At 37.1% G+C, this 14,134-nt stretch overlaps 1 protein-coding gene across 1 annotated transcript; it reads left to right on the plus strand.

Annotated features, from left to right (window-relative positions):
* Nucleotides 1-1,380: 1,380 nt before the first annotated feature.
* Nucleotides 1,381-2,772, plus strand: LOC131659467 (uncharacterized). The gene has a single exon (XM_058928656.1). The coding sequence runs from the start codon at nucleotides 1,381-1,383 to the stop codon at nucleotides 2,770-2,772; it is 1,392 nt and encodes a 463-aa protein (XP_058784639.1).
* The last annotated feature ends 11,362 nt before the right edge of the window (nucleotides 2,773-14,134 follow it).

A 14,134-nucleotide genomic window follows, 5' to 3' on the forward strand; every position in this document is an offset into this window, starting at 1 on the left:
TGCATTGGTCATAATTTGGCTAACTGCAGAATAAGCACACTAAAAGAGCAAAAAACTAACAAGAACAAACACAATGAGGTGCATAAAAAGGTTTATGTGGAGAAGAACAAAGAGGTGGAAGAACCTGTTTATCTTATCCCAAATGAAGTACAAGGGCAAAGAGAAGTGGCTGAAACTTAGGGGTGCTTAAAACCAAACCAACCCAATAGAAAACCGCAAACCAAACCAAATCGAAACCGCAAAAAACCGCATTTGGTTCGGATTAGTTTGAGTCATCTTTTAACAAAATAGCACGGTTCGGTTCGGTTTGTATTTTGTAAACCAAATCAAACCGCATTATGTTACAACCTAACTTTTACTTAATTCACATCCAACCCAAGCTTAAACCTATTATACCTTAGCCTTATGATTACGAACAATTTTCTCATCCTTACATATATAATTTCAGTTCCGATCTTCTGAAATCTCTAATAACCTTATCGCACCTTCTTTGCCACATACATTTTCCCTCCTCTTCTATAATCTCTACTCTCTTATATTCTTTCTTTTTCACCTTCTCATTTTTATGTAAATATTCTGTATTTCAGTTTCGTTTTTATCGCACATCTTCTTCTCTAATCTCTCAACTCTTTTTTTTCTTTTTCACCTTCACTAATCTCTCGTCTCTTCTATTGTTTGTTTCATTATAATAATTTTCATACTGTTTTATGCTATTATTTTATGTTTAATATTCCACTTTTGTCTAATTTAATTTTTACATATTAAATTGAAATTTGTTGTCAAAATATGACGAGTTTTGTTGTTATTAGATAGTGTATTATGTTATCATCTATATGTGTATGTATGACACAATAAAATATTTGTAAAAAACCTAATAAACCGAACCGAACCAAACCACATTAGTTTGGTTTGGTTTGGTTCGAATTTTTTTTAAAAGCCAACCGAACCAAACCAAACCGCACGATTTTTTCTCTTGCGGTTCGGATGATTTTTTTGTCAAAACCGCTCAAACCGCACCGCGAACACCCCTAGTGAAACTAGTGGTGTCCCAAAAGGCAATGGAGATAATATAGAAGATGTGCAAAGGAATCAAATCATTGTCATAAATGAAACTGAAAAAGAGAAAACTGACTCTGAATCTGAATCAGAGTTTGTGGATGCAACTCTTGAAGTTGAAAGAGTGGAAGAAACACAACTGAATATGCAGGGAGATACTCATCTTGTTACTGAATTCCTTGCTAACTCTTGGGCTAATTTGGCTGAACAAGAAGATGAACAAGATCTTGAAGGCTTCAAACAAGTGACATCTAAGAAGAAAACAAGGAAAGTTAAAGGAAAAAGCATTACCAGGTTTAAGCCTGGTGTTACTCACACTTCATTATGAAGTGCATTTTTTGGAATATAAGAGGCATTACCAATGCCTCTTCCAGACTGACCCTTAAAAGGCTTATTAATATTAACAATCCTGATTTGGTTTTCATTGCAGAACCTTGGATGGACTTTAAAAATGTTCCTTCCAATTGGCTCAAAAGGCTTAACCTTAAGCTTTTTGCCATGAATGAGAGATTAGATAAGCATCCAAATTTTTGGTGCTTTTGTAAAATGGATATGAATCCTTCTATTATTAATTATGATGACCAACATATATCTTTCTCAATTGATTCTAACAACTTGGTTTTAGGTTTTTCTGTTGTTTATGCAGCTACCAACTACATTGATAGAAGGAGACTTTGGAGCAGTCTTGATACTCTTATTATTGATACTCCTTGGTGCTTCATTGGTGATTTCAATGCCATCATAGAATCTGGTGAATACAAAGGAGATAGTTGCACTGCCAGTATTCCTATGAAAGAGTTCCTCAGCTGGTCAGATTCTAATCATCTGGTTCATGTTCCAACCATGGGAAACCAGTATACATGGAACAATTGCAAGAAGGGTAAAAAGCTTATTGAAAAGAGATTGGATAGAGCCATGTGCAATTTCAAGTGGATAGGCTCCTGCATCAAAACATCTTGTCACACTTTAACCAAAGCCAATTCTGAACACTATCCTATCCTTCTCAACTTTAACTTTAATGATATCAAATACATTTCTCAATTTAAGTTTAAAAGCATGTGGACTAATCATTCTGATTGCATGGAAATTGTGGGAGAAACTTGGAACACTAGAATCTATGGCTGCCCTATGTATATATTAAACAAAAAATTAAGAATCCTAAAATCCAAACTCAAAGATTGGAACAAGAATCATTTTGGTAAAGTGCAGGAAAAGGTCAAAGAGACTGAGCTAAACTTAATGAACATTCAGCAGGCAATTGCTACTAAGGGATATTATGACAACCTAAGGATTCATGAGAAGAATGCTCAAGAGGAGTATAACAAAGCCCTAGATTTTGAGGAGCAATTCTGGAAAGAGAAGGCCATAATTAATTGGTGTACTAATGGAGATAGAAACACTAAATTTTTCCATAGATATGTTGCCATTAAAAGAACAACCAATCTTATAAATGCTATAACCATAAATGATGTTGTTCATACTCATATGGATACTATTGAAAAGCATTTTCTTAACCATTTTCATCAGCTTTTTAACAAAAATGTTGTTATGCAGGATAATGGACTAGTGAAGGGAACCATTCCAAACCTTATCAATAAGGACACTACCAAAACACTAACCTCAGTGCCAAATGAAGTAGAGATCAAGGAAGCTGTCATGAGTATCAAAAAAGATGGAGCCCTTGGGCCAGATGGTTTTGGAGTTGTTGTCTTCTAAACCTACTGGGATATTGTTGGCATTTATGTCATTAATGTTGTTACTCAATTCTTCAAAGAGGACTAGATTCTCCCACACTACAACTCTAACACCATTGTTCTTATCCCTAAGACCAAAGGTTCTAACAAGGTGGAGAAATTCAGACATATAGCTCTGGAAAACTTCAAGCACAAAATCATCACCAAAATCCTTGCTGATAGGCTGGCATGTATTCTCCCTCTAATCATTTCTAAGGAGCAGAATGGATTCATTCAAGGCAGAAAAATTAGAAATTGTATTGGTTTGGCTTTTGAGGCTACCAACCTCCTTTTCAAGAAGGCTTATGCGGGTAACATTGCCCTAAAGATTGATGTTTCCAAAGCATTTGACACTCTTCAATGGCAATTCATCCTGAAAGTCCTTAGCAGATTTGGCTTCAATCCAAAATTCTGCTCTTGGATCTCAACTATCCTCAAGTCTGCTTTTTTGGTCAATTGGTTTAAATGGTAAGCAGGTGGGTTTCTTCAATTGCATCAATGGAGTAAGGCAGGGAGATCCTCTATCTCCTCTTCTATTCTGCATAGCTGAAGATTTCCTTAGTAGAGGGCTTACTAATCTTGTTCATTCTGGATCGATTAAGTTGATGAAAGCTACTAGGAACTGCTCTATGCCTTCACACACTCTCTTTGCAAATGACATCATGATATTCTGCAGAGGGGATTCTAATTCCATCACAGCCATTAAAGATCTTCTTGCTGAAGGATAGAAAAACACTTAGAAAGGGGGGTTTGAATAAGTGTACTTTAAAAACTCTTAAGATAAAAACAATTGCACAATGATTTTTATCCTGGTTCGTTGTTAACGAAACTACTCCAGTCCACCCCCTTAGAGTGATTTACCTCACCTGAGGATTTAATCCACTAATCACACTTCATTACAATGGTTTTCCACTTAGATACCCTCTAAGTCTTCTAGAGTATTCTGATCACAACCTGATCACTCTAGGAATACAATGCTTAGATACCCTATAAAACTTTCTAGAGAATCCGATCACAACTTGATCTCCTATAGTTCTTTACAAATGAATGTAAACAAATTCTTACAAGAGTATTACAATGCTTCTTAAAAAGCTATAATCACAACTGTGATATTTCTCTTAAAGTTTAAGCTTATTCTCACTAAGATATTACAACAGTAATGAAGTGAGGTTGAAGATGAAGTTTGAGGGCTTTTGAATTTGATAACGTTTCTGTATGTTAGCGCAAAGTGTTGTATTCAGCTTCTCATCAGAACTTCTATTTATAGGCGTTTGAGAAGATGATCGTTGGGAGCATTTAATGCGTTGCGTGATCCGTACAATATTGCATTTAATGTTTCACTCTTTTGTCAACTACCTTGAGCCTTGCTTTTCCTGCTTTAACTGACTTTGCCTTTAATAGCTTCTAACGTTCCTTTTGTCAGTCAGCGTAGCCTGCCATCTTGTACTTGCTTCTGATTTAATCTTTGTAGATACAACGTTTGAATATATCATAGTCAAACAGCATGGTGCAGAGCATCTTCTTGTCTTCTGACCTTTAAGTGCTTCTTAGCGTGATACCACAAGAACTTCAGTGCTTCTGCTTCTGAACTCAAGTACTGCTGATGCTTCAGTAGACCATGTTCTGATTCTGCTTGACCATCTTCTGATGTCTTGCGAGAGCATGTTCTGATGTTGCATACTTGGACCTTCTGAGTCAGTGCTTCTTGCGCTGATTTGTGCATACTCTATATATATTTCCTAAAATGGAAAATGCATAGAATTAGAGTACCACATTGTCTTATACAAAATTCATATACATTGTTATCATCAAAACTAAGAATATTGATCAGAACAAATCTTGTTCTAACAAGAATCAGAAGAAAAGATGAACTCTCTATGATCTCCAGAAGAGTAAATCAACTCTGGAAAAGAAAACAGAGGAAGTTCAAGAACTTCAAGAACTTCAAAAGGCCTGAAAGAGGAGAATCTTCTGGACACAGAAGATCTGACAAGAAGAAGGTGACGTGCTATGAATACTAAGAGGAGAATCTTCTGGACACAGAAGATCTAACACTTGCTAGGTATGCTGCTTGCTCTGGTCAAATATGCAACCCCTCTAAGTCCCTTATTTATGCTGGAGCCATGAACCACTATAGACACAAGAAATTGGCTGACATTCTTGGTTTCATGATAGCACACCCTCCTTACATTTACCTTGGGGTCCCCTTATTTAAAGGAAAAATTAAGGCCAAGCACATATAACCTATAGCTGACAAGATCAAGATCAAACTTGCAAGCTGGAAGGCTTCTCTTCTTTCCATGGCTGGTAGGCTCCAATGGGCTCCGATACATATGTTGATCAAGATGAATCTTGTACTCCAATTGATATTACTAAGTATCGAGGTATGATTGGTTCCTTATTGTATTTGACGGCAAGCCGTCCTGATATAATGTTCAGTCTCTGTCTTTGTGCTCGCTTTCAAGCAAATCCAAAGGAATCACATTTCATGGCGGTTAAAAGGATCATGAAGTATCTCAAAGGAACAACCAACGTTGGCTTATGGTATCCTAAAGGTAGTGTTTGCAATTTAATTGGTTATTCTGACGCGGATAATATAGGTTGTAAAACAGATCGTAAAAGCACAAGTGGAACTTGTCACATTCTTGGAAATGGATTGATATCATGGGCTTGTAAAAAACAAACATGTGTTGCTCTTAGCACGGCCGAAGCAGAAAACATAGCAGCATGTAGTTGTTGTGCACAAATTCTTTGGATTAAGAAACAACTTCGTGACTACGGACTTGATCTCGGATGCATTCCTCTTTGATGCGACAATACAAGTGCTATCAATATTACAAAGAATCCAGTCATGCATTCAAGAACCAAACACATAGACATTCGACACCATTTTCTTCGCGATCATGTGCTTAAAGGAGATGTTGAAGTCACATTTGTTGACACACATGATTAACTAGCAGATATTTTTACAAAGCCGCTGGCCATAGAACCGTTCTTCAAAATTCAAAGAGAACTCGGTATTTTGGATGAACATGACATATGACAAACTCAAACTACTCATCCTCAAATCAAGATCTTCATTTAAGGTGCATGCTATCCATTTCTTCTACTTTCAATAGTTCACAATTTTTTTTTATGAAGTTCCTTTATGTGTTAAAATTAGGAATATATCTAAATAATATTTGATTTATGTTCTAGAATTTTTTTTTGTGCCAGGCCCTGCTCTATTACTTTCCTTTTACTATTTTTTGTTTTTTCACTCAGTGTAACCGGTTACGGTTTTACCTGTAACCGATTATGAATTCGCGTTTTGGCGTTCCATCTTTTTTGTTTGTCTCTGTTTCGTGAGCGTAACCGGTTACACCCCTATACGTAACCGGTTACACTGTTCAGGTTCTGTTTTTTTTTAAATGCTTTATTTGTACTATGTTTTTGTTTTTATTTTGTTCAAATGATTCATTGCATCCACCAACCTCCATTCATTCCTCTTTTAACACATTCTTATCCTTGACCATCCACTTAAATTCTTCCATTTACCAACAAAATCTCATTAAAAAATCACTATCATAAATCTCATATATATTACAAAACCCAAATAAGCACTTCCTCCAAAATCACTTATTTGGTACCAACACACCCAAATCTGAAAATACCCTCTCTAAAACCATAACTTCTCAAAGCTTCATCGATGGCATCATCCAAGAGAGCTAGAGGAAAGGAAAAGGTTATTGAAATCTCTGAGGAACCTCCAGCTCCTAAAGATCTCTCGCTGAAACAACGTAGGTTGCTCGCAAAGTTCCGACAGCGTCCTCTTATTGATCCAAAATGTGGTAATCTCTCAACCTTTAAACCTCCAAGTTTTCATTTTCCAGAACTTCTTCAATATCAGGGGCTTGCTGACCTTGTAGGTGATTCCGATCCATTTTACCCGGACGCGGTAAAAGAATTTTATGCTCATTTTCATATTGAACCTGGTTGTATCCTAACATCTAAGGTTCATGACACTGCGCTTAGGCTGACATTAGAAGAATTAGGAACCCTTCTAGATGTTTCTTCTGCTGGGGAAAGAATTTTACCGGGTTTTACTCCAAATTCTCCAGCTTTTGAAAACTATGCCAAAATGGATTATTTTTCCAGTATAGCTCGTATCTCCCAGGAAGAGTTCTATACTCGACGTGCTCAGTATGGTTTATCCCAAAGATTAATCCTACCAAGAAAACAACTTTCTGTCAGTGACCGTATGCTTCACTATTTTCTTGCATACGTTCTTGTTCCAAAAAGTTCCAATCAATCTCAAATTGGTGACACTGAGATGCAACTGATGTTCACAATAAAAAACCGTATCAAGGTGAATTAGGCATATGTCTTTTATTATCATATGGATTATCAAAGGAAACTCACATCTGACCTTCCTTATGCTCGACTCATTTCAAGGATTTTAGAAACTTGCAACATGCGTATCGGGAGAGAACCGGTCAAACCTATGGGTAGGAAACATGTGATAACATCCAACATTTGTAACAAGAATATGGGAATCTTCCGAGATAGTGATGGCCTTTACAAGCACCTTGATGAAGCCACACCTCCACCTACAAACCCAACTCCACCTACAAACCCAATTCCACCTCCAAACCCACCTCCACCTCCAACCGAAGGTTACACTAATGAGTTCCTCTACAACCATATGGTGGCAATGGAAGCTTGCTATAACACACGCCTTGACAATCTTCGTGATGAATTTCTTGTCGCTCTCTCCAATGCCAACCATAATGAAGAGGAAGAAGGTGAAGACAAAGGAGATGAGGAGATGCTTGATAATGACCAAAATATTTGATCTATATTTGCTTTATCTATGTTATTTCTTAGTTCTTAGTTTAAGTCTTTAGCTTTCTATGCTTTTATGTTTAATGTTCTTTCTATGTTGGTTGTATTTTGCTACTTTAGACAAAATCGTTGGTTTACTTGTAATGTTTAAAATTACCTTTTGCTTCTTCGTTTTAATGGTAATCATTTATGTCTTGGTAATCCTTTATATGTGTATGATTTACTATTGGTAAAATTTCACTTCTCTTTTTCCCCATCCTTTTTGATAATAACAAAGGGGGAGAAAAAATTTGTATGTTGTATGTTGTTTGCTCAAAATATGCAGGCCTCACTCCAAATTTTCAAGAGAATCATGGACTTAAGGGGAGTCATCAACATAGGGGGAGCCTTGCATTACTTAACAAAGTTCAAACAAAAACAACATTCAAAGCTTGGTTGTCATCATCAAAAAGGGGGAGAATGTAAAAACAAGCTTCTCAATCAAATGGTTTTGATGAAGACAATATGAATATCTAACTATCAAGAAAGGATGAGAAAAAGATTCAAAGAGCATTAAATCCAAGTCTCAATATAGCATCAAGTTTCTTAAAACAACTTTTGAAGACTTTTGGAGTTAAGGTATAAACATATTATTATCTTGATAAAGTAGTGCTCAAAATGCATACACTATTGCATAAAGTCACTAAGTCCTTTCCGTAAAAAATTTTGACATTTTAGAAGTCTTAAGAAATAAATTTTTATGTGTCTTCCTTTAGTGTAACCGGTTACGGTTATAGGCGTAACCGGTTACGGTCACACATCCAGACTTCCTTTTGCTTCTGGAATTTTTTTTCTTTCCAGCGTAACCGGTTAAGGTTCTTGGTGTAACCGGTTACAAAAACACATTTTCAAATTTTTCTTTTATAACGGTACAGCATAACCGGTTACGACCATTCTCGTAACCCGTTACGGCTGAAACAGTAGCACTTGTTCATTCTGTTTTGGTGCATACGGATCAGACTTTATTTCACTCAAACATTGCACCTTTTAAATTGAATCACACTCATTCTTAGGGGTATTAAGACACTATATATACCCTCACTTTCAGATTTCTTTTTCACCTCTTTCATTTTGCAATTATATACACTTATTCTCTCAAATTTCCACACCAAGTGCTATTTGATATTCAAACTTTCACATTGATATTTTTTCTGCATTAGTGTTCCATACATGTCCAGAAAAAATTCATAGCATTGATCATAAACATTGAGCACTATACTATCATTGATAATTGCTTCCTTGAAAGGGAAGATCAATCCAAGATTGATATATTATTCATCTTCATAAATTCTTGTATCATTCAAAAATATTATTCTTCCTTACTATCCAAGATTGTTGGAAGTAAGTGTTGTGTTTTGAAGAGGATTGTTCTTCATTCACATTAGTGTTGTTTGATCTTAAAGGTATTAAGAACCTTTGACCACCCTATAGGTTAGATAGTAAGCATAGGCTTGTACAATAATTCTAACTATAGTGAAATCTCTTTCGTGTTGGAAAGGGGACTGGAGTACTCTCGGATTGTGAGGGGAACCAGTATATATCCTTGCGTTCTTTACTTTTCCGCATTTTATTGCTCTTATCACCATTATCAAGAAAAGAAAAGAATCACTCAAAAACCTTCATACATTCAACCAGAAATTGTTAGAAGTATTCTCAGAAAACCGATTAAATTTTTGAAGACCTAATTCACCCCCCCTCTTAGGCGTACTTTAAACTTACACTGCATCGGGTTCAGTAACTACTTCGTATGCTTGTTTGAATTGTCCAGTCGATATTTTTGGTAGAGAATTCGGGATGGACTTAGTGTGTCTTCCATTGAAACAACTTGATGTAATCCTGGGAATGAACTGATTGGAATTCAACCGCGTTCATATCAACTATTTTACGAAGACGGTAATTTTTTCTGAAGCTGTTATTGCTGATGATCTGAGCATGACAGCTAGACAAGTGAATGACGCTATTGAAGATGGTGCAACTGTATTTATGTTGTTTGCATTGATGGATTTGAAAGAGAAAGTGGTGAGTAGCGAACTACCCGTGGTATGTGATTTTCCAGAAGTTTTTCCAGAAGATGTGAATGAGTTACCATCAGAAAGAGAAGTAGAATTCGCTATTGATTTGGTTCCGGGAACTAGTCCAGTGTCGATGGCACCGTATCGTATGTCACCGTCTGAGTTGGCTGAACTGAAGAAGCAGTTGGAAGAATTGCTTGAGAAGAAATTCATTCGTCCAAGTGTTTCTCTGTGGGGTGCGTCTCTGTTGCTAGTAAAGAAGAAAGAGGGTTCGATGAGGCTGTGTGTGGATTACAGACAATTGAACAAGGTTACTATCAAGAATCGGTATCCATCACCGAGGATTGATGATTCGATGGATCAACTGATTGGAGCGTGTGTATTTAGTAAGATTGATCTGAGGTATGGGTATCATCAAATTCGTGTAAAGGATGACGATATTCAGAAGATTGCCTTTAGGATGAGGTATGGACATTACGAGTATTCAGTAATGCCGTTTGGAGTTACTAATGCACCTGGTGTTTTTATGGAGTATATGGACCTGATCTTCCATCCTTATCTCGACAAGTTTGTGGTAGTGTTTATAGATGATATCTTGATATATTTTAAGAATAAGGAAGAACATGCGGAACATCTCAGAATTGTGTTAGAGCTGTTAAAAGAGAATAAACTTTTTGCTAAATTGTCGAAGTGTGAATTTTGGTTGGAAGAAGTCAGTTTTCTGGGACATGTGATTTCCAAGAATGGTATTGCTGTTGATCCTACAAAGATAGAAGCGGTATCTCAGTGGGAAGCCCCGAAGTTAGTGTCAGAGATTCGTAGTTTTCTTGGTCTTGCAAGTTACTACAGGAAGTTTATAGAAGGCTTTTCAAAGTTAGCATTGCCGTTAACTAAATTAACTAGGAAAGGTCAGGCTTTTATTTGGGATGCAAAATGTGAAGAAGGGTTCCAAGAGCTGAAGAGGAGGTTAACTAATGCTCCTATCTTGATTCTGCCGAATCCGACAGAATCGTTTGTGGTTTATTGTGATACGTCACGAATGGGTATAGGTGGTGTATTGATGAAAAAACAGTAAGTGGTAGCTTACGCGTCGAGACAACTCAAAGTGCATGAAAGGAATTATCTGACTCATGATTTAGAGTTAGCAGCTATGGTTTTCGTTTTGAAGTTGTGGCGGCATTATTTGTATGGTTCGAGGTTCAAAGTGTTCAGTGATCATAAGAGTCTGAAGTATCTCTTTGATCAGAAAGAACTTAACATGAGGCAGAGGAGGTGGTTGGAATTTCTTAAGGATTATGATTTTGGTTTGAATTACCATCCTGGTAAGGCAAATGTTGTTGCTGATGCATTGAACTATTTATTTTTGAGATTACAGTCAGCAGGATGCCTTGATTTTTGCCTAAGTCACCTTTTTGATTTTTGACTTAGCAGGCTTTTCTTTGTATATATGTTTTTTTCATTTTTTTTCTTTTTGAAAGATATTGACTGCCTTGCTTGATGATTGATGAAACATCATTGGCTTTTGATTGACATCTCCAACACTTCTTTGGTGGGTGCGGATGAACGCTTGTGATTGAAACCTTTGTTGAAAGGTGTACTGAATGATTCTCTTAAAATAGAACGCAAAGCCAAGTTAACTGAGAACTACCCTGCCCCAGGTTATGATCAAGGGTTTTTAATTAGTACAAGAAAGAAACCTCTACTTCTTAGGCTCAAAGGGGTTGACGAGGGATTAACATCCTTATATCTCCACTGTTTGGGAGTTGAAACAATGCTTGTACATCGTCAGCATAGTCCGCTCAAAAGCGTACTGTATGAGGTTGTGGTATCGTTTTCGTCATCCTCCCTCAAAAAGGTATACAACTTTAGCAGGAGTTGAGTATCACAGAAACATATGCAAAATAAAGACATAATTTAAAATGAGTGATAACAAAATAATTTATTCAAGACAAACATATGCAATGCACTGACGATGATTATTAAAACAGATAATGTCTATCATAATTTGAATGTTTAAACACACAGAATAGAAATTGCAAATGAAAGTAAATCTAATGATCTAAAGTTCATCCACTCTGACATTAATCAGTCTTGTCGTGATTGTGCATGGGAGCAGTGATCACTACAGGAGTCTTGGGATGAGGGAATTCAATTTCACCAGCATCGATCATATCTTGAATCTTGTTCCTCAATGTCCAGCAATTGTTGGTGTCATGTACAAGACTATTAGAGTGGTATGCACACCTTGCATTAGGATTATAACGAGAAGAAGAAGTACTAGGGTTCCTCGGAGGGTCCTTCAAAGTAATCAATTTTGACTTCAACAAATGTCGTAATGCCTAAGCCAGCGTCATATTGATCTTTGTGAACTGACGCCTAGGTGCATCTGACTTGCGTCTTTGTTGTGGAACTGGTGTAGAGATCAGAATTGTCCCCACAGATTGGTTGGGTTCATTGCGACCTTTCCAATTATACCCAGCATTAGCCGTATGAGGTTCCTCAGGTGAGTTGAAGTCAATGATCTTGTTATCAATGAGGTCTTGGATCTTGTGCTTCAATGGTCCACAATCCTCTGTATCATGACCAGGACTATTCGAATGATAAGCACATCTCACATGATACTTATACCCAGGAGCGGGATTAGTAGGGAATGAATATGGAGGCAATAGAGTTATTAAGTTTTGATTGAGCAGTTGTTGCAGAGCTTGAGACAGCGTCATGTGTAGTGGAGTAAATGATCGCTTAGGTTTGGATTTCCGATTCTCTTTACTACCTTGAAGCTTATGTTGATCTTCCTCCTTCTCGATCAGAAGTGCTTTTAATTCTTCTTGCCTATTGGCCAAGTGAAAGATTATTTCTCGGAATTGGTTGTTCTGAGCTTGGAGATTCTTGACAGATTGTTCGAGATCCATTTTTTCTCACTGAAATAAATAGCGGAAAGATGAGGCATTTGTTTTTATGAAACCTGTGATGCGATGTTTATGAATGATATGATTATGCATATGCAATGTTTTCAAGGACCTTGAAATTTAAATTTGCTTAAACAAGAAAGAAAGAACAAAATTAATAATAATAATAATAATAATAATAATAATAATAATAATTAACTTGTACTTAGTTATGGTTCTTTGCCACTTTTAGGCTTACGAAAGAAAACAAATAAGTAAAAAAGCTAGAAATAATAATAGTGATAAGTTAGAACTCCTTCAAGTCTCCCATGGGCACTTCCTCTTTGATCCAATGAAGTTGTTGATACCTTGCTCTGCCTGAAGTAGTCTCGTGAGTTCTAACACTTGTTTCTCTTTAGCGCGGAATTGAGCCTCAAAAGTATCTCTTTCTTCTTTCAATTGAACCCATGACTTTTATAGTTCTTCTAAGTCGGTAGGCATGTCGGGATGGAGGATAACCAAAGGAACATTTTCTTCACATTCGGGTTCAACAATCACAGGTCTAACATGGGGATATGGCATGACAAAACGATGAGCGCGAGTGTGCACCCATCTGAGATAAGGTTCTGAAGGAAGGGAGTTCTTTTGCCCCCAACTTTTGCTATCAACCTTGTACACTTTATTCCAAGCGCGTATGAACTCTCGGCGTTGGTTTCGAGCATCTTCTTCATAGTTGAAAACAACCCCTTCAATAATCAAGTGATGAGGACCATCTCTTCGAGCATAACCACACTGTCGTAGGGCTAATGAAGGATTGTAGGTGATTCCCCCTCTAATGCCAAGGAGAGGCACATTAGGGAATTTCCCACAATGATCGATAATAGTGACATACTCCTGAGATATGACGTGCCAACGAATATCTGAATGAGAAAGTGACATGATTCTTCGAGACCATTGCATCTTTTGATCGTTTCTGACCACTGAACGCGAAAGGTGCGAAATAAACCACCTACCTAACAAGGGTGTGCAACACATAAGAGTCCCTCGCTTCTTCATGATACGGGAGTGAAGAGAGTGCAGAATGTCTCCCAGTAGCGTATGTACGGGGTTGTGAGTCAAGAAAATCTTGATTGCATGCACATCAATGAATTGATCAGGATTAGGAAACAAAATCAAACTATATATCAATAAAGCCAAAACATCTTCAAAAGCATGGTAACTCATGGCTTTCAGAAATTGTCGAGCTTTCCCAAATAAGAATTTAGCCGAGAGACCTTCGACTCCATTCTTGGTGTCCCAGTTGGAAGGAATGTCTGATCTCTTTAGGTGAAGCGCAGCAGCAATAGTCTCAGGTTTTGGAATGCTCTCCAAACCAGTAAAGGGTAAATGATCAGAGATGGGTATACCAAGTAAATCCGAGAACTCCTCCAAGGTAGGTACCAACTGATAATCTGGAAAAGTGAAGCAATGATGCTCGGGATCGAAGAATTGACATACGACTCTCATCATATCTTCTTCAAATTGGGAGGTGACCAGTCGGAGTAGATAACCATGTCTTTCAGAAAACTTAGAATCTCCAGGA

The sequence above is a fragment of the Vicia villosa genome, linkage group LG3, assembly GCF_029867415.1.
Source record: "Vicia villosa cultivar HV-30 ecotype Madison, WI linkage group LG3, Vvil1.0, whole genome shotgun sequence".
NCBI classification, from domain to species: domain Eukaryota; kingdom Viridiplantae; phylum Streptophyta; class Magnoliopsida; order Fabales; family Fabaceae; genus Vicia; species Vicia villosa.

Excerpts from the sequence above, each read along its gene's own strand:
- LOC131659467 (XM_058928656.1), top strand. The coding sequence starts at position 1,381 with ATGAAGTGCATTTTTTGGAATATAAGAGGCATTACCAATGCCTCTTCC.